This window comes from Branchiostoma lanceolatum, chromosome 3 (genome assembly GCF_035083965.1).
Source record: "Branchiostoma lanceolatum isolate klBraLanc5 chromosome 3, klBraLanc5.hap2, whole genome shotgun sequence".
Lineage (NCBI taxonomy): Eukaryota > Metazoa > Chordata > Leptocardii > Amphioxiformes > Branchiostomatidae > Branchiostoma > Branchiostoma lanceolatum.
This window is the reverse complement of record NC_089724.1, coordinates 4,272,456-4,299,959: the sequence shown is the minus strand read 5'-3', so window position 1 is coordinate 4,299,959 and position 27,504 is coordinate 4,272,456. Positions and strand designations below refer to the sequence as shown.

At 40.0% G+C, this 27,504-nt stretch overlaps 1 protein-coding gene across 2 annotated transcripts in view; it reads right to left on the bottom strand.

The window, feature by feature from the left end:
- Positions 1-27,504, bottom strand: part of LOC136429791 (Kv channel-interacting protein 4-like) — a 99,533-nt gene that overhangs the window by 62,740 nt on the left and 9,289 nt on the right. The window contains exon 1 of one of the 2 annotated variants that reach the window (XM_066419761.1): positions 6,556-7,229. The exons of the other annotated variant lie outside the window; for it this stretch is intronic. Coding sequence (XP_066275858.1) covers positions 6,556-6,733 — 178 coding nt within the window. The 5' untranslated portion in view covers positions 6,734-7,229. Of the gene's footprint in view, positions 1-6,555; positions 7,230-27,504 lie in introns of those variants that run through there. 2 annotated transcript variants of the gene reach the window in all.

The following is a 27,504-nucleotide window of genomic DNA, read 5'->3' as shown; positions in this document are numbered from 1 at the left end:
CATAATCATTAGTCTTATTAATCTACATTCACAAAAGTCATGACAATCTGTCAACCATTATTCATATTCAAAGTCTCAAAGAACCTGCCTTCTTGCCTGCCTATGTGCACATGTACAGGCCACTGAAGCTGGCCCCTTGCTTTCCAGGTGGATCCTCGAAGAACTACAGTCCCAAAAAAGCTGCTAGGGGGCCAAAACCTTCACAACATGCAACTTTACAAGCCCAAGAGTTATCAACATCTTTACAAAATCATGAAAACAGTCTAGAATACAAGATATCAAGACCAGAGGTCTTGCTGCAGTACCATGAAAAGTTGCCAGGAGGGCCCAAAGTCTGGTCATTTATACATTTAAAACCTTACCATAATATCACATTACCAGATATCAGAATGATCCATCCTTAGTTTCCCGTTCACAAACGCACACACTCACACATTAACCAAATCGTGGTCCAAGGGCTATAGAAATTAGCCTCTACCAGGCTCCGCTGATCGCTGGGGAAATAGTAGAAATCGGCCAAATAGAGTGAAAAGTATGCCAAGGGTAGTCCGCTTATTAATGCAGGGAAGTTCAATAGGCGACCGATGGAGATGGGCACTGTCCCAATACACCGGAGGCCAATAATGATTCTAACTCCTATAATGATGTATCACAGCTAAAAAGAGCTAACTACAAATGTATATACTAGGCATGGGATAACGAATGACAACAGCATCCCTGATATACATGCACACTATTATTACTAAGCCCTCAGGGAATAGACCTGTGGTTATTTTTATTACTTCACCATACATATTGCCAAGGAGGGCTTAACCTCCTTGATATTACTCAGTTTCTAGTAATTGCACCAGTGGGAATTCTCTTGTCACAACAAGGCTATTCATCAAGAGGCAATATCTAAGCCTTACAAATTGACACTTTCTTGACTAGTTAATTGCCTTTCCATAGGGGTCCAAATGACTAGTGATAAACAGCGAGTGCTAAACACACATCATAGGGACTTTCAAATTGTTTTTAATCCTCAAATTGTAATGTCACAAAACGTAGTTCAGTTGCTGTAAATCTTGCAATTTTTGCAGTGGTTTAAGGTTCGCTGGTCTCAACTGTAAAACCACAGCAAAAATAGGGTCCCCCGAAAGTGCGAAATGGAACGAAATGGAACGAAATGGAACGAAATGGAACGAAATGGAACGAAATGGAACGAAATGGAACGAAATGGAACGAAATGGAACGAAATGGAACGAAATGGAACGAAATGGAACATATGTAACATTATGAAATGAAATACCAGTAGATAGCGAAATATAAGGAACGTTGTAACATTCACAGTAGACGGGAACAGGAAACAAATACATAATATAACGTGTTTTATTTCTTTAATCTGTTTGATAATAGTAAATACAACGTTTTACCGCGTTTGTGTGGCTAGATTCTACCCTGAAAATGGGGGCGCCGCGTGCAAAGAGCTCGGCCGCTCTTCCTTGATTTTACCAAAGATCTGCAAATGAACTGCAAAAAATAGCAGGGAAAACAAGCAAACAAATATCGAAGTAAGGACTAGATTATACAGAAGTTGGTGGTAATACTGCATCTCATAATTCACCAAGAGGGCATGAGGCAAGCGTAATTTCATTATTCATACAGCGTGTTTGCGTGTTGCAAATGGAGCCCGCATGCAAATGAACCGCCACTGTTGCCAGCGCACCGTAACTGTGCACGTGGGTGTGCTACCGATAGGTTGAATCAAACTCCGACTTCTCAGTTTTATTTACATACGGTTTTAGTCCATACTTTGCGCTAGTAGCAAAAGTACCCGGGTCACCGGTTCCTTAGTAATCACTCGGTGTCCAGCACCGAAGGTGCCTTCATCGCTAGACTTCCAGTGATGAAGTTTTGTCTGTGGCCTTCCAGCAATGAGGCGACTTCGTTACTGGAAATCCCTGAATTATCACTGGAAACCGAGAGATGAGACTACCTGCGGGGCTGGAAAACCAGTGATGACAAATATTCTGTTGTGGAAAACCAGTGACGACAAATGTTCCGCTGTGGCAAGAGCTGGCGACGATAGATTCCGCACCGTAAACCTAGACAGCTAATCCGATATGCAGTTTACGCTAATGTACGCGTCAATTTACGTAACGTTACGCTTACGAAAAAAGGCCAAAAATTCTCCACACCGACTAGGCTTCAACACAACACTACGGCATAGCGACACACCGGCCCTTTTCAGGGCCAACGAAGAATTCCAAAAAGGGCTATATCTATAACGTACGCCGTAACGGTATCGACTCAAAATGCACTCAAAATATTGTCTAATAGTTAGCACTGGAACATTCCAGTGATAATAGGATGTGATCACTGGAAGGCCACTAACGAAATAATGTCATCACTCGGCTTCCAGCACTAGAGAGTCACTCATCACTGGTAAATCCAGCGCGGAACCCGTGACCGCGGGACTTTCGTTACTGGTTATCCAGTGACGAGTGACCTCAGTACTCCGGGTAACCAGTGATGAATGACCTTTGAACCAGCCTACTTGTCTGGCGCCCGAGTGACGAGCGGAGATCGTCACTAGAAGCCGAGTGATCAGCGGAGTTCATTTCTGGAAACCGAGCACCGAGGCAAGATTCAGTGCTGGAATCCCAGCACCGAGGGGGTTTCATTACTGGAATAAAGCCGTTCGTCACTGGATTTCTAGTGATGAACTTTCTTTGGTGCTGGACGTCCAGCGACGACGCAATTTTGTTCACGCGTTCATTACTCGGCGCCCAGTGAGGGACCGGTGACCCGGGTACCTTTGCTAACTAGTACGTAGCATATGCATATATGCGCAACAACGATTTTATATACACCCAATTGTTCGGCTGGTCGGCTGTCGGAGAATGGACCCCTCCGTTAATGGTATGCAAATGCAGCTCTGCGCTGCGTCACCAATGTGACACTTCACACTCCATTCAATCACGGACGTGGACTGGGAACTACCTCTGGAGACATTTCTGCTTCCTTGTTCACGGCAAAACAAAGGGAGGGTGTGAACGAGCAGGAAATGTATTTCACGGTTCACACAACACGCAAACACGCTGTATGAATAATGAAATTACGCTTGCCTCATGCCCTCTTGGTGAATTATGAGATGCAATGTTACCACCAACTTCTGTATAATCTAGTCCTAACTTCGATACTCAGTTCCGTTAGCTTGTTTTCCCTGCTATTTCCAGCAGTTCATTTGCAGATAGTTGGTAAAATCAAGGAAGAACGGCCGAGCTCTTTGCACGCGGCGCCCCCATTTTCAGGGAAGAATCTAGCCACAAAAACGCGACAAAAACGTTGTATTTAGTATTATCAAATAGATTCAAGAAATAAAACACGTTATATTATGTATTTTACTTCCTGTTCCGGTCTACTCTGAATGTTACAACGTTCCTTATATTTCGCTATCTACTGGTATTTCATTTCATAATGTTACATATGTTTTAGTTCGTTCCATTTCGTTCCATTTCGTTCCATTTCGTTCCATTTCGTTCCATTTTGTTCCATTTCGTTCCATTTCGTTCCATTTCGTTCCATTTCGTTCCATTTCGTTCCATTTCGCACTTTCGGGGGACCGCAAAAATACTGTTTTCTACCCGCCTACATCTTTAGAGGGTTGTTTCAAAAACGAACCATTGCAAAACAGACTATTTTTTCCCTACCAGAAACTTTAAAATGAATGGTTTATTGGAATTGAATTATGGAAGAGCATAAAGGTTAACAGTTACCATTACAATGCAGCTGCCTAGATACACTGTAAATGCCTTTAGTCCAGATAAATGCAGGGATTTCCTCTAAGATTCTGTTTTCATGTTGTTTTTCCAATCTAGCATTTTTTTTAAATTTTTTTAAAAATTCTGTTAACCAAGAAAATAAATTGGTGTGGCCTAAGATATTCATAAAAAAATATTCACAATGTCATCTAGAATACAGCATTGTTTTAATGAACAGTGTTACCATCACTGCCTTCTATATATACTATGACATAAGACAATGTGTGCCCCTGCATGGAAATGTTATCAGTCAACTACTATCAGTTACCTACTATACCATAGGTAAGCCGTAATACAAAACCTAAGTGTGCGTGGATGCACCCCATAGAATCTGAAGCTTGTATCATGGTCTTATCCAGTGAATATTACTAACAGCACTATGAATAATAGAACCCTCGAGTAATAGCGTCATTCAGCACTAAATGCCAATGTTTGCACTGTTGTGTTGAGTGCAGGTCACCAATCACTGATAACCTACACAGGCATGCAAATGGAATGTCTTTCTTTAACCTTGATCACCAAGAAGGTCATGTTTGTGGTTGTGATTGCATATTTCCGGCATAACTCAAGAAGCTACTGATGGACTGTTGTAAAAACAGAAAGGGGCGAGTACGCCACTCCCAGGATTCGAACCCGCGCCGATCCGCACGGCTTGGGAATCCAACACGCTAACCACTAGGCTAAAAGGTCCGGACCAGTTAGACCAGTCAGTTAGTGGAGGTTGATCCCCACTGTTACACTACACCCTTTTCTTTTTAGACTCCCTGTGTGGCACTCTTTGCCATAACTCACAGGGCCGGTGTGGGAACCACTGTAAAAACCCAAAGGGGCGAGTAAAAACCCAAAGGGGCTATCAGTTCATAGCACCATGGCAGAAAGGAAACAAAAACAAAGTTTAAATTTTTGGAAGTTGACACTCTTTCTGTACACTCAGTGATAACATTCACAGAGAGAGGAAGATCTAAAGGCCCTATGCTCTCAGAAAGAAAACTACGGGAGCTTAAAGGAAGCTTGTAAACAGCCAAATCTCTTGAACAAGACGTTCTCAAACAACTGCCAAGTAGTATAGCCTTATCAGTTCATAGCACCATGGCAAAAAGGATACAAAAACAAAGTTTACATTTTTGGGAGTCGACACTCATTCTGTACAGTGATAACGTTCACAGAGAGAGGAAGAGGCCCTAGATGCTCAGAAAGAAAACTACGGGAGCTAAGGATTGTAATGTTCCTGACAGAGTGGAAATGTTTAAGGAAAGACTGACAGGGTGTCCAGACCACTTCAGCAGCAGAACACTGTGGACGTCTATTACAGTATAACATTCACAGGCTCAGACTCTGAATTCTAAAGCCTTTCTAACAACTGGTGTAGGGGCTACAGCATTATTAAAGGCCGTAATTATAACGGCCCTTCATGGCAGAACTTGCTGACATAGACCAAGTCCTCCAACTCAGGCCACACCAATCTAATTTTTTGGTTAACAGATTTTTGTTTTTAAATTTTAGCACGAGGACATCATGAAAACAGAAAGCTGGGGTGAAAACTTGCACCTGACCATGTTCACTCCCTGAAATTGTGTGCACCAAAGTACAAAGTTTCCTGGGAGATTCTATTTTCATGTTGATTTTCCAATCTAGCATTTTTTCTAAAATTCTGTTTAACCAAGAAATCAAATCGGTGTGTGGGTTATCCATACCAAAAAGCACCGTAAAATATGTAATACCAGGCCTCAAAATAGTGGGTGCAAACACCTGTGTGCACCCAAAATTGGAGCTGTGCACCTAATTTTTGACTGTGGGTGCACCAGTGAACCTAGATATTTTTGTAGGCTATAAGGTAAGGGTACTATAATTGTACACTAGCATACAGAGAATACTCTTAAAATGTACACCCAAAATTGGAGCTGTGCACCTAATTTTTGACTGTGGGTGCACCAGTGAACCTAGATATTTTTGTAGGCTATAAGGTAAGGGTACTATAATTGTACACTAGCATACAGAGAATACTCTTAAAATGTAAGTATTTTGACTTACTTGACTTTTAGACAGAATAGCTAAAATTACCCTTCCTTGTATTCTACTTGATGTATCTAGTTAGCTATAGAATTACAGATTGTAGTTCTTAAGAGCGTTTAACTTGGTAATTTTGTTTTGCTGACATTCAACTTTATTTTGTGTGGTGCACCCATAATTTTTTCTGTGCACCTACTAGTAATTTTTTGTGTTGGGTGTACCAGTGCACCTATTTCCAAAGATGAATTTCAAGCCCTGAATACTATATACTAGTATATATCCTCCCCCATCCCACCCCCTCGAGCTCATAGGTTTATGTTTCCATTAAGTGTCTAGAAGGATGATCTGTATAAAAAAAACACTTGGACATGGATACAGTAAATCAAGAAATATCTGCAACGGTTTTATATATATTGTGCAGTTTTTATCACACTGCAAGTCAAATTTTGTTGTGTTACAACCGTTTTTTCAACCAAGAAATGAAAACACAGAAAAGTCCTTAGCTTTCAAAAATAGATTAATTTACCGTAACCAGTATTTTAGGTCCCTTCAGGGATGTGGGTCACATTTCATTCTTCCATTTTTCATTCAGTAGTTACACAGCTAAAACAATTAACTGTAACTAGCATTACGTTTAGCTAAATAGACTTAAGCATTTTGTAAGCATTACAGTTTGACAACAGCCACCCTCCCCAAGATCACTCAAACTACATGTAAGCACACATTGGGACTAGAATCTCACCTTTTTCAGGTGCAAAGCACCTTCGAAACCACTGGATAAGGCGGAAACATCTCCGAAACGTCGTGGAATCCTTCCTTTGAAGTAATTGTTGCTGGCCATTCTGTCCCATAGACGGAGGTTGGTATCTGTAGGGCAGCGAGTTTTCCTCCTTCGTTGCCAGCTTCCGTGACCGTTGCATGTTGCACTAGGCCTCGACTGATATTACATGTAGGTCTGTAAAGTACTCTGTCTTGAGTACTCACTCAACCGAATAATCCTTCATATGTGCCAATGCACAGAATCTGTCACAGCAATTTTGAGCTGATTTTTTTCTTCTTCTGGCTACTGCAGCGGCATCATAATAAAATCCTCAATCTGATTTTGTCTCCAGACCTTTTCAAAGCATATTTTGAGTACAGCAGGAATCAAAGCCTGGTTGTTGGGCCACCGTACACATGTACAACAAGTGGATTCATAAAATCAATGACAGAGTACTACAACCAGTTGCACATGGTAGTCGGCAAGCGCACATCAGGGAATCCCGTAAAATACAAGTCTCCGTCCCTCCGCTAGAAAGGTTACGCCTGTAGCAAAGCAGACGTAACCCTAGCAAATCACCCTGCACTGAGTCAATACGCTTAACACAATGGCGTAAGAGGACACCTGTTACGGAAACGCTACCCTCCACACGACTGTGCGTGTGTGTGTGTAGCGTACAAACCAACAGAGCCACATGTGCACTCGTCAGCCCAGAACCCGTCGGGTAATCAAATGAGCTACGCCCGCCCGGACGCCTGATTAATTAAACATAACAAATGTGAGCCTCCCTTTATCAAATCAACACGTAACTAATGTCGGATGATCCACTATTAGAGAACAGTGGTCTAAACGAGTGGGCTTCTCGCAATCGATCGAGATGAATTACGGCACATGAGACCCAAGGGACGCGTACTAAAGCACACAGGTCGACCCCTCATGCAGATCACCCAGTTAGTTATTAGCCTGACAAGGTGACTCCAATGTTGTGCAGACGCAGAACACTGCCAGAGTACTGTAAAGCCATCTAATACTGCGATTGGTAATTTAAGCGGTTAGGGGAGAAGTGAGCAGTTCATTGCATTAAATGTTAACATTGTCTCAAGTATTAAAGATCAAATGATTGCGATGATGAAATTTCAGCAGTTGACTAGTGACCCTTAAAGTACTGTAAATCACTTTTATATAGCGGCAGGAAAACATAGCGGTTGGGGGGAAATGGATTAGGTCACGACACTTAATTTTAACGGTGGGAACAAACATTACTGGCTTAAATATAAGTGATCAAATAGCGATGATGACATTTTAGCAGTTAACAAATCAAGAATTACATGCAGCAGCTAAAATCAAGTCACCGCAAACGAATCAAGAGTCACTGTATTACAAGCGAGTGGATGCAGAACGTGAATAGCTCACACGTCATCATTTGAATCTAAATCATCAAGCGTTTGAACGGTTGGCTCCCCTGAGTCTGGAACAACGTGACAGACGGGCGGATTGAACAGGCTGTGCTGTTGATAATAACAGCCTTAGATAAGGCACTGACAACTGGCAAGTCACAGTACACAAGTCATGTACATGTAGTACTTAAGAGTCATGCTCATAGGACCCGTTATGTTTCAGGGATTCTATCTATGGTTCTCGTCACAAAGCTGAATCATCTTTCAAAGCTTGCAAACAAAATACTCCTGCACTTTAAAAAGGACCAAACCTATATCATTCCTTCCGTGAATAGTTTCATCAGCTTAGTAAGTCAGTGAATACTACAATGTACCAAATATCATCAAAATCCATCCAAGGCATACATGTATACATGTAGCATCTTGAGTTCTGCTAATAAACGTATGTGGGAACACAAACACACTGAAAGACAGACTGACACAACGGTACTAACAAAATGATAAGAATTTGTTTTAAAAAAATTATTTCATTACAATCACACACACAGTCATTCATATCTGCATGTTTTACTTTCGCAGAAAAGTTAGCCAAACCCTCATTGAATTGGCACAGTCACTCAAGTACTGTCCCTTTTTGGCCATAATCGACTTTTCCTCCAAAATCAACATGGACAGAACATTGAATGTTGCTGACAGCCGGAGAAACCGTTGCCCGGCAACACTCACGTCACCTCGCTCATTACCACGGCAACTACGAGGATAGGGCAAACACATTAGGCTGCAAGTCGGTGAGAGCTTTGCCGAGTAGTAATACAATGTATCTCACACCCATTAGAAGGATCCCATTTACAGAAAAACATAACGCAGTATTTGACTCGAGGGCTTAGGCCATACCAATCTATTTTCTTGGTTAACGGAATAAATAACAATTTAAAAAATAATGCTAGATTGGAAAAACAACATGAAAACAGAATCTCAGAGGAATGTTTTTAATTTGGTACACACAGTATCAGGGAGTTAAAACAGGGTCAGGTGCAAGTTTTTACCCCAGCCTTCTGTTTTAATGATTTTTTTTTTTAGAATTAAAGATAAAAATCCGTCAACCAAGAAATTAAATTGGTGTGGCCTTAGGGGCTTTTCAGTGCCAAGGGGAGAATATATGAGGGTCTGCATGCGTTTTTCTGTGAGGTGGCGAGCTATTTCAATTCAACGTTTAACATTTATCATAGCGCAGCTGGCTCTAATTCAAAGTTATTGTAAAATGTAAATTATTACCTTCGCCGAGAGGGTTAATGTTTTCGTCAGCATTCGTGTCTGTGTGTATGCGTGTGTGTCACTCTGTGAACACGATAACTCAAGAATACCTGCCCGGGATTGTCTTCATACTCAATATACCATTACACAGGGTGTTGACATACAGGGGAACTAGGTTTGGTGTATCTCTTTATTATATCAGTTTTCCACTTGCATTACAGAAAACGAGGAGAGCATGTTGGAAAACAATTCTTACAATATTGTCATCACTCGAATGTCAGATCAAAAAACTTATGTCCCTGAAATGCCAGCAGTCACCGCCCCCCCCCCCTCACCCCAAAAAAGGCTACGGTTAACTGAAAACACGGCTTTTCTTCCTAAGGCCTAAGGAAATGGGAGATAACTCAAGCCGCGGGAATATATCAAGGTCAAAGAAGACTGTTATGATGGCTGAAGGACTGACTACAGTGTACATAATAAAAGGAAGGGACATTGAATCATCAGTGTTCTTTATGTGTCTTCTCTTCATCTGATAAAAGGACGGTAACACATCAAATCCACTTTCATACTGGAAATTAGCATTCCCGCCAGACTTGAAGGCAACCAAAGCAATATTAGGGCCCACAAAATGGAAATAAAAAAATGCTGAAATCTTTATGGCAGTGACATTTAGTATATCATCAACTTTTTAACACATTTGGATAATAACTCCATTCTTTGAGCATTTTGAGGAGTTCACCATACCAAGTTTCATGCTTCTACCACAATTTGAGCAAGTCTAGCTGCTATATTTTGCACCAATTGCCTAGACTATATGGACCATACGACACTACTGTAAGGGAGGGATTGTAATGCTACAGTACCTGAAAATACTGCAAGGGGGCCCAAAATCACCATGTTTCTTTGAGACCTCAATAACTTACAACCCACATTCCAAAATTCATAACAATCTTCATTTATACATTGCTGACATCACATATCCGTAAAGACACATGTCAACAAAATCAGGTGTCTGTAACTCTTGCAAGTTTAAGTTCGGAAGTGATTGGTCATTAGTGATCCTTAGTGTTTGAAGAAAGTTTAGGATTGTACTATGATTACTTATTACCAACACACATGAGTTCCATGATAATTTGAGTGATTTTGGATTTTATTGGAATTGCAACGGTGCAATACACGTGGGACACAGGCAGCTATTGCTGATGTCGTGACCCACGCACATAAGGTAGCCGTTTTTTACACTTGGCTGGAGTGGGGAAAGTCGTGTAAAGTGCCTTTTTCCCAAGGGCACAAGATCGGTGGCGTCAGGGGATTCGAACTCGGGACCCTTGGGTTCTGGGCCGAAAACCCTGCCATTACGCCACACGACCCTACAATGTGAGTTATACATATGATTGTAGATACAAACACAATCATAATCATACACCATCAGAAACAATACCTTAGTTAGACGTGAACCTCCTTCACTGAATCAATTCGGTCAAATCATGCCTGAGGGTGAACATGGCTTAAATGCTGAGACGAATTTTGCACTTTTGGGCACCTGCTAGCTTTGCACTTTCAGGGTGCAAAATACCCAGTTGCGCACTTGCGCCACCAAGCACATTTTGCTTTTCTAAACCCAGGTATAGAGTCCATTCCGAGTCACCGCGAGGGTTTTATAATAATATTTGTAATCATTTTGAAAAATTTCTAATAAAAGAATATCTGACTGACAATAGTTCTAAATTTTTCTAAAAGATCAAATACAAAAATAGGAATTTACTTGAATTTGATTAGATGATTTAGAAATATTTTGAAAGTAACTGCACAAAAACCTCTTTATTTGTAATAATTTCTAAACATATATGTGATTATTTAACTTTTAGAAATATTAACAAAAAATGGTAGAAAATGGTTAACAATGGTAGAATGGTGATTGCCCCCATAAAAGTAGGTGCTAATCTGGCCCTTCTGTCTGCCTTTGTACATCTTTAGACTTCACTGTAGGACACCGCTCAGTACTTTGTGGAAAGCATTCTTCCCTAAACTTCGCAAGGATGTGTGAATTACTTTCTTCCCAGCCCTCTGACCTATTTATAGAGATGTTACAAATAATGGTAGAAAATGGTAAGAAATTGTAAAAAATTGTAAATAATGGTAGAATGCTGTTACCATTATCTAGAAACCATTGTAAATATCATATTCTACATCATGAATATTTCTAAAGTTTTAGAAAACTTAAGAAATATTTAGAAAGTTGAAATCACATTCAAAATATTTCAAAAGTATCAAATCTCTTACACAAATAATAACAATAACTTGAAAATAGTTCGAAATTATGACAATAACAACCCTCGCGGTGACTTGGAATGGACTCTAGCGCCGCGCGCAACCTTAGATTTTGAGATTTTGAAACTCACAAAAACAGTGTTACTCTCATAAAATTCAGTAAATTTTCAATTTAAACACAGAAATCAATAACTGTCTTTTGGTTCCAAACCATCGAAAACCCTTCATAGATAGTGGAAATTGCGTTGGAAAAAGACGAATTTAAACTGCCGTTGGCAGTGTTGGCAGATCAAGAAGTCTTTCATTTAACAGTCTGTTAGCTTTTACGTCAGTAGTAGGTCACTACAGGGAGGGGGGAGGCATCTGTAAAATTCATCTGTGTTTGAAGTATATCTGCAGGCGTATGTCCTGAAAATAGAAAACTAAGGCCAGAACAAATTAGTTTCTTGGTTCTCAGATTTTTGTAGGAAAGTAATGAAACGGACAGACGAAATAGATATGAAAAAAACTGGCATCTGAAGCAGGGCTGTCTCCAGCTTTAAACTTTTTTTCCGTCCCACTCATTGTTTAGGACCCGATTTTTTAAATTCCCATCATTGAATGAATTTGTCATTTTAAGCTTGAAAAAATGATGTAACAGTTTTATCTCATGAAATTGATACACCTATTTTAGGGACGGAACGGGTTGAATTTTTTTCCCTCCCAACAAGCAAATTTCCGTCCTGGGATGGAAGGACAGGTGCTGGAGATCACAGGAGCAGCATACATAATATACCAGGCTGGTTAACCTTTTTTTAAGTGAGTGAGTGAGTGAGTGAGTGAGTGAGTGAGTGAGTGAGTGAGTGAGTGAGTGAGTGAGTGAGTGAGTGAGTGAGTGAGTGAGTGAGTGAGTGAGTCAGGAAGTCAATCACTCACTCAGTCGATCAGTCACTCAGTAAGTGAGTCAAAGTCAGTCACTCAGTTAATCAGCTGATCAGTCAGTCAAGCAGTCAGTCTGAGACAGTCTGAGGCAGTCAGTCAGACAGTGAGGAGTCAGTAAGTAGTGGACAATTTTGCCCAAATCTATGAAAATGGCTAAAAATGTATTGTTTTTACCATTGCCTTGCCTTTAACCAAGAGTTCTCAGCTAAAAGAATTATATAAGCTATTTTCCACAAAGGAACGAATGAAAATAATCACTGCAAAAAAATACCTAGCATGACTTTTCAATGGCGCCGCTGACACGATATTTGATCCTAACAAACATGAATTCTGACATTAAGTATTCATATAACGTCAAGCAACTGTAACAATTATCCCACAAATTACAAGTCAACTTCTCTCAAATCTTTTGAGAATTTCCTGATCCACGGGGACTAGGGTTCAATTCAGCAAAGCAATCTTTCAGCGCTCATCTGTAAAATGTAGCTTTTGTTCTTTTTCTGATGCAGCTAGAAAGGCTGTCATTGCGTCTAGACAACCCTTGTATAAGAAACATGATCTGTTCATACATCTACACATGTACAAAGAAGCAAGAAGAAGTTGACTCTACTGGATTAGCTTATAGCTTATAACTTTCGTCTACCATGTATGTTTAACTATGTACTGTACATATTTCACTGTATATGCAACTTACATATTAGTTAAGTTTATGTTAGACGACCTGTATCTAGCGCCTTGGGGCACGAATGTACAATAAAGGTCTTCATTCATTAAAAAGGATGATTCCCTCATACAAACAATTTCATGCAGATTGACGTTCCCTTCCTTCTGGGGATGTCTTTATGTACCAGAGTGAAGGTAAGAATACAAAAGTGTATATATATAAACTGCATACAAAGTGCATTTACCTCTGAGAAGGAGGTTCACCTCTGACCAGGCTTCTAGCTAGGCATGCGTCCATGCGTCAATTGGATGCATGATACTAAAATAACAAGGAAATTGGACACCCTCTTTTTAAGCTGGAGGCACAGAGGACCCCCTGTTTCCCTGGTAATTACAGACACATGTTACTGTGTTACAGTGTCACTGATGCTTTTTTAGTCCTACCAGACATTGGGACAGCATGAAAACTGCAGGAAATTTTTAAACCATAGAGCCCATTGGGAGACAGAGAAGGAACAAGCAGTTTTTAGTGCTTAAAATGATCTGCTAAAAGTATGATAAGACTAGAACACACCTAACCCCCGCATCACAGCATCTCTCTCTCCCCCCCCCTTTTTTGGACCCCTTGTCTATAAATCTTAGCTCGAAAAGCCTGCCTCTGACAGAGGAATCGTTTTTGCCACTTGAGGGGAAACTGGGCTTGAAACACAGCATGCATTGTGTGGCATCATGCGGCCTTGTGGTTGGGGTAGTTAAGTCGGAATCTTTGGGTTTGACTCCCTACCATGTCCCGATGTTGCGTCCTTAAGCGGGCAGTCATAGCCATAAAGTAATAGCACGTCGGCGGAACTCATTTTCGGGCCTGCGAGCAGTCTGTTTCCATCGACCTTGTTCACACCACTGAAGGGCATATTTGACAGTACAGAGAGTGTTCTGCTGATCCACAAAGCCAGCAGGATTAGATCTTCGCCCCTCCATTTCATCCAACTGGAACTTTTCAGCACTTTGTAGTCAGCGCTGGCTTTCATGTTTCAGTGCACAGCGGTTTCATCATTTGCCTTGGGATTGACTCGCTTATATTTCAGTTTCGAGACAAGAGTTCCATGACCACAAACTGTTGCCAACTACATGCATCATTTTCTCAGGAAGTTTGGAAATTAATTCGCCAAAAATATTACTTAAAATGCTTACTTCTACATAACTGGCATGAGTCACAAATATGAAGTCCACATTTGCTTTCATCCTTCTTGTTCATTCATTTGGAAATTTTCATCACTTTATAGTCTGCTTTGTCTCTTTTAATATGTTTCAGTGCACATTTGTTTCATCATTTGCGTTGGAATTGTATAATATATGACCTCAAACCTTTGCAAACTATCATTTTCTCATGAACTTTGGAAATGATAACCTAATTTGCCAAAAATGGTGTGACTTGAAATGGTGTGACACTTCTATACTGTAACTTACATGTGTCACATATATGGAATTATAAATTAATGTGTCAAGTGTCAGATCAATTCAGGGTCCCTATACTGGGGCCACGACACTGTGTCACTCTTTGTATGAGAAATAAATAAACCATTATCATACATGTATATGAAGTCCCCATCATTGACTATCATTGCTGATTCATAATGCATATTATGACAAGTTATAGATTAAAATAATTAATAAGAATTGCTTATACTTTTTCCAAAATCACGTACATTGAAATTGTCTAATTTCTCTTCTTCTATAGGGAAATATTCTACTAGCATTTCCTCTTTTATACTATGCAAATGACACACAAAATCTACATAATAAAAGACTAACCAATGTGTGTCACTGGTATGAAATTTCCATAATCTATCACATAACAGTCCAGGTACCCTTTAATGAATGCAGAGGCAAACTACTTTTCAAAAGCTCCCTCTAACAGAGTTGACTGGCACTGCATCTCTTAGAAGATGAAATCATACAATGTCATGTGAACCAATTGCTCCAAAGGGCATGTAGCCATCTTTCAATGTCATGACATGGTACCAATGTTGACACAACAAAATCTAGTGTATTCTAGAAGATCACATCCCTATATGATTGTGTATTTTGCACATATTTTGCAATTTCCAGTGCACTGATGTTCAACAAAATAGGGTATCTAGATTTTGAAGTGATCACAAAGGCATATAATTCAACACACAGAAAATGGTATGACAAACAATAAATCCATTGTACACCAGATCTATATACTAATTTCTACTGTATCTTCACGGTAGCAAAATTTCACAGTGTAAGGAAAATAGACAACTTCACGTTAGCAGCAAGTGATTTACAGAACGGACGTGTAAAAGGATTAATCATAAATAATAACAACAGGTCTTTTAACAGTGATGATAAGTTCACAGTACCTCAAAACTGAGAACATTAATTTACAGTGAAAGAAACAAGAATTACAGTATAAAAAAAATTATACTCAGTGTCATCTAAGGCACTATCCACTAAAACTGCCATCAAACCAGACCTATACAGCTAAGGTACTGAAACACTATTCATTAAAACTGTCATCAAACCAGACCAATACAGCTAAGGTACTGAAACACTATTCATTAAAACTGTCATCAAACCAGACCTATACAGCTAAGGTACTGAAACACTATTCATTAAAACTGTCATCAAACCAGACCTATACAGCTAAGGTACTGAAACACTATCCATTAAAACTGTCATCAAACCAGACCTATACAGCTAAGGCACTGAAACACTATCCACTAAAACTGCCATCAAACCAGACCTATACAGCTAAAGCACTGAAACACTATCCATTAAAACTGCCATCAAACCAGACCTATATATCTAAGGTACTGAAACACTATCGATTAAAACTGCCATCAAACCAGACCTAAACAGCTAAGGCACTTAAACACTATCCATTAAAACTGCCATCAAACCAGACCTATACAGCTAAGGCACTGAGACACTATCCACTAAAACTTCCATCAAATCAGACCTATACAGCTAAGGCACTGAAACACTATCCATTAAAACTGCCATCAAACCAGACCTATACAGCTAAGGTACTGAAACACTATCCATTAAAACTGCCATCAAACCAGACCTATACAGCTAAGACACTGAAACACTATCCACTAAAACTGTCATCAAACCAGACCTATACAGCTAAGGCACTGAAACACTATCCACTAAAACTGCCATCAAACCAGACCTATACAGCTAAGGCACTGAGACACTATCCACTAAAACTTTCATCAAATCAGACCTATACAGCTAAGGCACTGAAACACTATCCATTAAAACTGCCATCAAACCAGACCTATACAGCTAAGGTACTGAAACACTATCCATTAAAACTGCCATCAAACCAGACCTATACAGCTAAGGTACTGATACACTATCCATTAAAACTGCCATCAAACCAGACCTATACAGCTTAGGCACTGAAACACTATCCACTAAAACTGCCATCAAACCAGACCTATACAGCTAAGGTACTGATACACTATCCACTAAAACTGCCATCAAACCAGACCTATACAGCTAAGACACTGAAACACTATCCACTAAAACTGCCATCAAACCAGACCTATACAGCTAAAGCACTGAAACACTATCCATTAAAACTGCCATCAAACCAGACCTATATATCTAAGGTACTGAAACACTATCGATTAAAACTGCCATCAAACCAGACCTAAACAGCTAAGGCACTTAAACACTATCCATTAAAACTGCCATCAAACCAGACCTATACAGCTAAGGCACTGAGACACTATCCACTAAAACTTCCATCAAATCAGACCTATACAGCTAAGGCACTGAAACACTATCCATTAAAACTGCCATCAAACCAGACCTATACAGCTAAGGTACTGAAACACTATCCATTAAAACTGCCATCAAACCAGACCTATACAGCTAAGGTACTGATACACTATCCATTAAAACTGCCATCAAACCAGACCTATACAGCTAAGGCACTGAAACACTATCCACTAAAACTGCCATCAAACCAGACCTATACAGCTAAGGTACTGATACACTATCCACTAAAACTGCCATCAAACCAGACCTATACAGCTAAGACACTGAAACACTATCCACTAAAACTGCCATCAAACCAGACCTATACAGCTAAGGCACTTAAACACTATCCATTAAAACTGCCATCAAACCAGACCTATACAGTTATTAGGTACTGAAACACTATCCATTAAAACTGCCATCAAACCAGACCTATACAGCTAAGGCACTTAAACACTATCCACTAAAACTGCCATCAAACCAGACCTATACAGCTAAGGGACTGAAACACTATCCATTAAAACTGGCATTAAATCAGACATATACAACTAAGGCGCTTAAACACTATCCATTAAAACTGCCATCAAACCAGACCTATACATCTAAGGTACTGAAACACTATCTACTAAAACTGCCATCAAACCAGACCTATATATCTAAGGTACTGAAACCCTATTCACTTAAGCTGCCATCAAACCAGACCTATACAGCTAAGGTACTGAAACACTATCCACTAAAACTGCCATCAAACCAGACCTATACAGCTAAGGCACTGAAACACTATCCACTAAAACTGCCATCAAACCAGACCTATACAGCTAAGGCACTGAAACACTATCCATTAAAACTGCCATCAAACCAGACCTATACAGTTATTAGGCACTGAAACACTATCCATTAAAACTGCCATCAAACCAGACCTATACAGCTAAGGTACTGAAACACTATCCACTAAAACTGCCATCAAACCAGACCTATACAGCTAAGGCACTGAAACACTATCCATTAAAACTGCCATCAAACCAGACCTATACAGTTATTAGGCACTGAAACACTATCCATTAAAAACGATTAGAAACGATTTATATAAAACTGCTTCCGTTAATTCTCCTGGCTTTCACCATTTGAATAGCTTACAAAAATCCATATCACTACTAAAATCAACAAACCCACTTACGATGAAAAACGTGGGTCTCTTCATTTTCCACTGCCTTCAAAAAAGAAGTCAAACCCAACCATAGTCAACCTTAGTTAACTTAGAACTTTGACAGTAGTCTAGATAACTATTTTTGATTCCCATGTATTCCCATGTACTTGTTTGTCTGCAATTAGCCTTCGGGCATGAACTTGCAATAAAGTTATTATTAAAACTGCCATCAAACCAGACCTATACAGCTAAGGTACTGAAACCCTATTCACTAAAACTGCCATCAAACCAGACCTATACAGCTAAGGCACTGAATTGAAACTGCCAAAAGATGCTATCTAACAATGTCATCTCTTTGCAACTAGGGAGGTACACGTACAACAGTGACTTTCATTTTCCATCATAAATTATAGATGCCAAATGTTTCAGTTGTCTTTTTCCATCTCATTATAGTCAGATTGGAACCACAAAGGCTGACATGTTGAGATAGATAAGGGAATGTTACCCAATGTACCAGGAGCTGGGACAAAAGGCATTGCAGGATACACTGTGTGTGATATTCTATTTGCCATACGGGACTAAGAAAATACATGTTTTGATACAGAAAAGACCATTTAATCATTAAAATATGGTAATGTTACATTAGCAAACAACAAATTTCAAAGACATCCATTTTAACATATAACATGTTAAAGGTGACACTAAATATATATATATGGTATGGTATGGTATTAATGTAAACCTGTCACTATGGTTACACCAGGCTATTGTTGAATTTGATTTTCTTAAGTGGTTGCAAAGCAGTATGGGTACGGGGTTGAAGCCTGCCATTCTGATTGCCACAGAGTACTCACAATTACAACTGTAATTCGCTTTATCTTCACGGGAGCAAAATTTCGTAAGGAAAATGGAAATTTTCACCGAACTTAAACCTCACGATGGCGGTAAGTGATTTACAGAACAGATGTGTGAAGGAATCATAAATATTGACAACAGTTTTTTTCACGGCGCGGTACAAAAGTAACCGTGATAACCATGAACATGAAATTGCAGTGAAAGAAACAAGAATAACAGTATTTCCTTCAATCACACCCTTGTAGTGGCATATGGGCAGCAAGTTTCCTTACTGTTTAAGTAACAGGATATATTAAAGTGATCTCGAACCAGTTTAGCTCAAATGAACTCAATGAACAGATGAGCTAATCTTCCACTGGTCTTGACAGAGAAGACAGACGCTATATATATGTGCAGTATTCATCGCACCGGTGAAATTCCCATTGCTCTTTTCGACAAGCACAATGAACAGTCCGGACCACAGCTTAACGTCCCGTCCTAAGGACTGCAACCATTTCCGGTAGCGTGCATGTCGGGTGAGGGACACAGCCGGGATTGAACACGGGGCTTCTAGTTCCAGAGGCAAGATCACTAACCACTGGACTACGCACGCTACGATATATTGCTTCCCCTTTTAACATGCTTGAGGCACCCAACGGGCAAAAACGGGACCCATATTTGAGATATTCATGTCCCTTCGGAAAGACGGGTGCAGCCCCAACCAAGATGTACTGACCCAGGATTGAACCGGGGTCTCCCAGTTATCAACTAACTGGAACCAGGAGCTCAACTGCTACCAGTTGAGCTACAGCAACATCCCTAAGGCAACACCAATTTCTTGGTTGACGGATTTTTTTAAAAATTTAACACGAGGACATCATTAAAACAGAAGGCTGGGGTGAAAACTGACCCTGTTCACTCCCTGAAACTGTGTGCACCAAAGTACAGACTTTCCTCTGCGATTCTGTTTTCATGTTGATTTTCCAATCTAGCATTTTTTCAAAAATTCTGTTAACCAAGAAATCAAATTGGTGTGGCCTAATACCAACAATAAGCTGTACCGTATAAAGTCTACATGACCTCAAGGGATTATGTAAACTATACAGATCAACATTTATTATTTAGATGGTACAATAGAGTACTTTTCTTCCGGGCCCAAGAGAGAGAGCATATTTGATGGAGGATTTTGCACAATTATACAGGACGTCAGAAGTAATAAGGAAACTGGTGAAAACAGGCTCATGATTAAGTCCTCGGCAAAACTTAAGCCCACCCTACTGTGAATTCATTTAAATTTGTGGTACTTAAATTTCACAGTAAGAATCAAGAGGTTTCGGCATCTTCGAGTTCGCTGTTTAAAGATTCTTTCAGTAATTAGGCCATACCAATTTGATTTCTTGATTAACAGAATTTAAAAAAAATGCTAGATTGGAAAATCAACAGGAAAACAGAATCTCAGAGGAAATTTTGTATTTTGGTACACACAGTTTCAGGGTGTGAACATGGTCAGGTGCAAGTTTTTACCTAGCCTTCTGTTTTAATGATGTCCTCGTGCCAAAATCAAAAAAAAATTCTGTTAACTAAGAAATTGAATTGGTGTGGTCTTGGAATAGTAAAACCCTGCTTGCCATTTTCAACTGCAAAAACTAGCGCACAAAGTCCATTTTCTCCCTTTCCAGGAATTCAGATCCCAGAAAAATAAACATTTCCCCTTTTAAGGTAACTGCTGTATATCTAGAAATCAAAGTTGCGAGCTATCGAAAAGGAAATCCGAGCCCTACAGCACTGTCCCTGCTACAAAGCCCTTTAAACATGGAAATCCCGGATCAACAAGTGTGCAATACTCCCGCTGCCACTAAGCCCCTGGCAGGGAAATCCCACTTCTAGAGTGGCTCCAGCTGCTAAGCCACCGAAAGGTCAGCCTTTAGTTTTCTGATTGCCAGCCTTCCTGGTAGGAAATCAAAGGTGACATTCGTCTGAATGCAAAAGGGCAAAATTTTTTTATTGCCACAAACACGGGTGCCAAAGCATTTGAGTAAAACGCACGAACAACTATGTTCATGTTGAATCCCGCTTTGTCACATGATCCATGCAGCAGTTGGCCGGTTTGGATAAAAAGACTGCATGTCACATAAGATTTGTGCGAATTCGCATAGTGATTCGTGTGTGTTTCATAAAATTCCTACCTAGTGATATTCTGAATTTCTTCTTTTATTCATTATTGTTTATTTCTGATTTTTCCACTGGCCCCATGTGTCAGCAGACATGTATCTAGCAGAAAATGGAGGACAGGAAATGAGATGGCCTTTGATAACCTATTCTGGGACCTTTAAACAAACTGTTGCCCATTTCGTGACGGTAATGATACCAGGAAGTTACAACTGGATTCTAGGCTGAGCGGGAAATTCTCTTTTTAAAGTACAGGAACTTCATGTGCTGAAACACTGTTACTAAGAACTGTTGTGTGTCTGTCCCTGAAACACTGTTACTAAGAACTGTTGTGTGCCTGTCCCTGGTGCTGAACCCCTGTTACTAAAGAACTGTTGTGTGCCTGTCCCTGGTGCTGAAACACTGTTACTAAGAACTATTGTGTGCCTGTCCCTGGTGCTGAAACACTGTTACTAAGAACTGTTGTGTGCCTGTCCCTGGTGCTGAAACACTGTTACTAAGAACTGTTGTGTGCCTGTCCCTGGTGCTGAAACACTGTTACTAAGAACTGTTGTGTGCCTGTCCCTGGTGCTGAAACACTGTTACTAAGAACTATTGTGTGCCTGTCCCTGGTGCTGAAACACTGTTACTAAGAACTGTTGTGTGCCTGTCCCTGGTGCTGAAACACTGTTACTAAAGAACTGTTGTGTGCCTGTCCCTGGTGCTGAAACACTGTTACTAAGAACTATTGTGTGCCTGTCCCTGGTGCTGAAACACTGTTACTAAGAACTGTTGTGTGCCTGTCCCTGGTGCTGAAACACTGTTACTAAGAACTGTTGTGTGCCTGTCCCTGGTGCTGAAACACTGTTACTAAGAACTGTTGTGTGCCTGTCCCTGGTGCTGAAACACTGTTACTAAGAACTGTTGTGTGCCTGTCCCTGGTGCTGAAACACTGTTACTAAGAACTGTTGTGTGCCTGTCCCCCGTGCTGAAACACTGTTACTAAGAACTGCTGTGTGCCTGTCCCTGAGACACTGTTACTAAGAACTGTTGTGTGCCTGTCCCTGGTGCTGAAACACTGTTACTAAGAACTGTTGTGTGCCTGTCCCTGGTGCTGAAACACTGTTACTAAGAACTGTTGTGTGCCTGTCCCTGGTGCTGAAACACTGTTACTAAGAACTGTTGTGTGCCTGTCCCCCGTGCTGAAACACTGTTACTAAGAACTGCTGTGTGCCTGTCCCTGAGACACTGTTACTAAGAACTGTTGTGTGCCTGTCCCTGAAACACTGTTACTAAGACCTGTTGTGTGCCTGTCCCTGGTGCTGAAGACTGTTACTAACAACTGTTGTGTGCCTGTCCCTGTTACTGAAACCCTGTAACTAAGAACTGCCGTGTGTCTGGCCCTGGTGCTGATACAGTGTAATAAACCCTATATTACATGTTCAAAGGGGTAGCTAGCCCTTCCAAGGCTCCAGATACTGGGTGCATGCGCACCTTTATGCACCCAAAATTGTAGCTGTGCACCTAATTTTTGATTGTGGGTGCACCAGTCTACCTAGATATTTTTGTAGGCTATAGGGTAGAGGTTAATATTGTACACAAATATACAAAATATTCGTATATGGAATTTAATTATCAGAGAAAGTAATATTACCTTTGTTGTACTTTGTTTGATGTGTCACTTTAAAATTTTGAAGTTACATGTAACTACAGTCAAACCTGTCTATAGCGGTCACTCAAGGGACTGGCCAAAACTGGCTGCAAAGGACAGGTGGCCGCTATGGAGAAAATGTCTATTAATTGACCACGAGTGACACATGTTTTCAGTACCCACTGAGATACATTTATTCACCGTACAGTACACATGTAAACAGGTAAGGCACATTTTAGAAGTTCGATTGTTGTTCTTTTACTCCTAGTTAGTTAAGAACAAAATACATGTTGCTCAGTTGTCACTTACTGTTCGTTTTTGGCCGTTTTCAAACATAAAATCGTGGCGACAATTTTCCTTAGTCTCTTGTTGTGTTGGTTCGGTTCCCGCGTGGCTTGTGTTGATCAGCATCTACCATTATGCTAATAGGGTACTCAGAAGAAGGTCGCTCTTTTGAGGGCTTTTTGTCTTTCCAGAAAATTGCAACAGCCCAAATTTTCAATCATAGTAATATTATCCACATTCATTTTGAAGCTTTTGATTTAGTAATTATCCTCAGTGATACTTTGCAGCAAAATAAATTTAGTATATTATACCTCCGTAACAGTGGTGTCTTCCGTTGACCTTTATGCTGCTACCTATCCAGTTTGTATCAGCGCCATTTTGAAAATTGCGCGAAACACATTTTGAGCACAATTTGAATGAATTCCCGGTGAAAACGGCAATTGGGCCGGCATTCAAACATTTCGCGAACTTACCGCATCAGGTACATGTGTGGGCTGTATTTTCCAAAAAGCTGCCGTAATATTTGTCCAGTCGAAATGCACAGAAATGGTCAATTTTACCACGATGTACAACCGCAAGCCATGTGAAGAAAATTATACTTGACTTCGCGTCAAACCATGGATTTTCTAACAAAGATAAAACATTCTGGTTTTCTTTATTATGATCCTATCCAGTTGAGTCCACATAAATTTGATAACTGCGTGTAAAAATGAAGATTTTTAACCCGGCGTGCGGTGGCGATGCGGCTTCTACCGGCGCGCCGTGACCGTTATCGGCAGTGTTACTGTACTCGCGGGACCAAAAATCGTCTGGCCGCGACCGCGTTGGACAGGTGACCGCTATAGCCTAATTCTTAATGCTTATGTCAATGGGAAAAATCCAAGGGACCGACAAAAAGTGACCACTATGGGCAGGTGGCCGCTATGCAAAGGTGACCGCTAATACAGGTTTGACTGTATACAATTTCAGATAGAAGAGCTAGAGGCAGAAATACGTTTTGCTGATATTCTACTTTACTTTATGTTGTGCACACAAAATTTTTTCTGTGCACCAAAATCTTTAAGTTAGTCCATATTCCCAAAAATGAAATTTCAAGCCCTGCTTTCTGACAGGAACAACACAAGACATGGATATTCTACTGGTACGGGAGGCAGATTAATACCTGTAAACCCCTGGGTACATCAATGACTCCTCGCACTCAATCCGTCTCTGTCCAGACTTTATCCTGGGGAGGAAATCCACTGTACCGACAAACAAGTCTGTGATACACTCCATAATTTCATCTCGACGACTGAATGATTAAAAACCTCCCCCGAGCCAATCCATCTCCTAATCAAGAGGGCTGGCTGTGTCCTTTGTTAACGACACTGATATGTTACCCCTATCATACATAAAGCTAGCATCAAAGTCTCACAGCAGGGAAGTAGCTCATCCGATAATCTGCAGGCCGGGTCCAGGGCTCTCTCCAGGACCCGTTTAAAATGTTCAAAATTAAAGGTATTTTTTCCAATATTTCCACAACTAAGCCTATAATTTTGCTCAAAACTTGAGATTTCATTAATGTGTTAATTGTAGACATGATGCAAAGCTGAAGTTGCGGGAAGTGACTTTTAATTTGCGTGTGGAAAAGGCAAAATGAAAAGCTGCTCTCCCCCCCCCCCCTTATGACACATATTCTACGCTTGGTACCCTCCCCCATCCTGCTCCACATTTCTGTGCAATTGTGAGGGATCGACCACTGGTTGCAGGTGAATAAGCCATGGCCAATGTAATGTAATTATGCTAGATTTTCCGTGAAATATATGCTCCCTTCTCTGGCAATTTTGACATTAGGCAACCTTCCTGTGATAAACAAATACAGCTGAAGGTCGTTCACAATGTGATGCCTGCTTTATGGTTGACCTGTGTATCATCATATATTGATTTTCATATTTTGTATATACGACAAATTCGCCACTTTTTTTGCTAAATCATATTTTTCAAATGTGAAAATCATGAGAATGGGGCTATCTCATAAGTTTAGTTTTTTTTTTCATATACGTGTTGTCAAGGTGATCGATCGAATATTAAGGTTAAAGGTCAATGGGTTGTTATGCACCATAATTTTCATCTTTTTATTGCATTTCACATGACATACATACATTTTTGTGTATCACATTAGCAACACGTAAATACACTGAGAAATATACTGTTATTCTTGATTTGTTAACAGTAACTTCATTCTAGCTACTTCACCAGTCACAAGTCAACTGCTAAAGTTTCATCATCGCAAATATTTGATCACTTACATTTGGGACAGTGATGTTTGTTCTCACTGTTAAAACTAAATGCAGCGAACTACTCCCTTTTCCCCCAAACCGCTAAAATCACCAACCGCAATATTATATGGATTTACAGTAAAGAAAAATACAGTAGAGTGACATGTCTAAATTACAAGGAGGTGTAAATATACATGATATTCAGGACAGGAGTAGGTGGCAAACCAAGGAGCAAAAGAAAATATTACATGATAACAAATCTCAATCAATGACATTACAGAACAAACTCGAACAAAGTGTCAGGAATAATTGTAAATGAAAATACGAATTACAGTGGAGTTTAACAATAACTGATAGTATGGAAGTTTGATATAAGTCGTACATTTACGTAAAATAATCAAACAAAAGTAAGAGAATAAACTCAATCGACATGCCAAACTATGAATATGGATGAAAATCATAAATAAACAGCAATTACGTTTTTTCTGACGTGCACCCTAAGGCCACACCAATTTGATTTTTTGGTTAACGGAATATTTGATTGGAAAATCAACATGAAAACAGAATCTCAGAGAAAAGTTTGTGCTTGTGTGCACACAGTTTCAGGGAGTGAACAGGGTCAGGTGCAAGTTTTCACCCCAGCCTTCTGTTTTCATGATTTTTTTTTACTAAAATTTTTTTTAAAAATCCGTTAACCAAAATATTAAATTGGTGTGGCCTAAGTGTATGTCTTTAAATTTTCCACTGGTATTCCACTGTCTGAGACAGTTCTGTATCATTCTGTTACAAATATGTCTTATAATTGGAGACCATGCTCCCTAGACAATTTTGGGAGGTAAAATCAATTCTTATATCTCAAAAACATTACAAGAACAAATGTATCCACTTTCTAATTAGCAATTAACATTAATGAGGGGAGTGCTGACAATAGCTCTGTCCAAAAATTAATGAATATAATAACCATAACTTTATTGCTCAACATTTATATAAGATACAACTTAGGGCAACTACTGCTAACGGAACGTTACCATTTAACGTCCGATTTATTCAAAACGTTATTTATCTTAAAACCGCGCGTACAGAGCCAAATGTTAAACCAATGGGCAGAGATATCAGCTCTTTTAACAAGAAAATGCATGGTCTGTAAGTTTTTCTCCGCCTGTTTAACGCCGTGCGAGCATGTATTTATACTGGGGTTTATGATGCAGAATTGTGCTAGGGTAACCCATTATCGTCCACCTCGGTATTTTCCCTTCTAGCGCTATGCTTGAAGAACATAGACCATAAAAAAATGCACAGTAACTGTCGAAAGTAGTCTACAGACAAATGACAGTAAAGTCACTATGTTTGTCCATCCGCTTGCCTGACGCGAGCGAAGAATGCAATGTTTGTGTTCTGAATTTCCCCGACATCGGCAGCACGTGGCGTTCACGTGATAAACGCATGGCCATTATGTCGTGCCGTGCAAAAATGTATCATCTGATCGGGGGTCGCTAGGTTGTATCAAACCTTCCTAAAATTGGCAAGAGTTTCAAACCTCGAATCACCATGGATAGTCTGAATATCAAAGAAAGGATTAACGTCAGCTACGTTTAAAAGCTACTAGCTATCGTGTTAGTTAGAAAAACATTATGAAGTATGCGGTGTCGAATTTCATATGAAATACGCCATGCATGACGCTTCCGTGCAACTTGTTGTTACTGGTTCAGGAGTTTATTCTGTTATGTCGCTGGACGTAAACTTTTTCATTGTTTTGTATAAAAGAGAGAGATGGCTAAGGATCATACTTATGACGTTCTTTGTTGCTCATGAGAACAGGCTTCGGCATAATACAACTCGACATGTGGGCATGACCCAAAGTGGACGTAAACTGCTCCCGCACGTAATTAGGTTATGTTATGTTACTTGATAATAATTCTAGTAGATTATTTTTATAAAGAATTTTTTACCTAATCAGAGTCTCTATCTGTCCTCACCATTCCTACACCGGTGGAATTGGCAATTTTTGCCTGTAGAGATCCTGATTGGATTTTTTCTGTGCATGAGGACATTCACTTAAAAGACAGTCAGAACTTTGATTCGGTCACTTTAGATAAATGGATTGACTCGAAACTGATGATTTATAAATGGGAGACCGCCCTAACTCATTCCTACCATTCTGATTGCATACTCTGTTAATAGCATCTCTGTTCTCACCATGCCTTTATTGGAATCGGCAATTTTGCCTGTATGTGTAGAGATTCTGATTGGACTTTTTTCTGTGCATGAGGACATTCACTTAAATGACAGTCAGAACTTTGATTC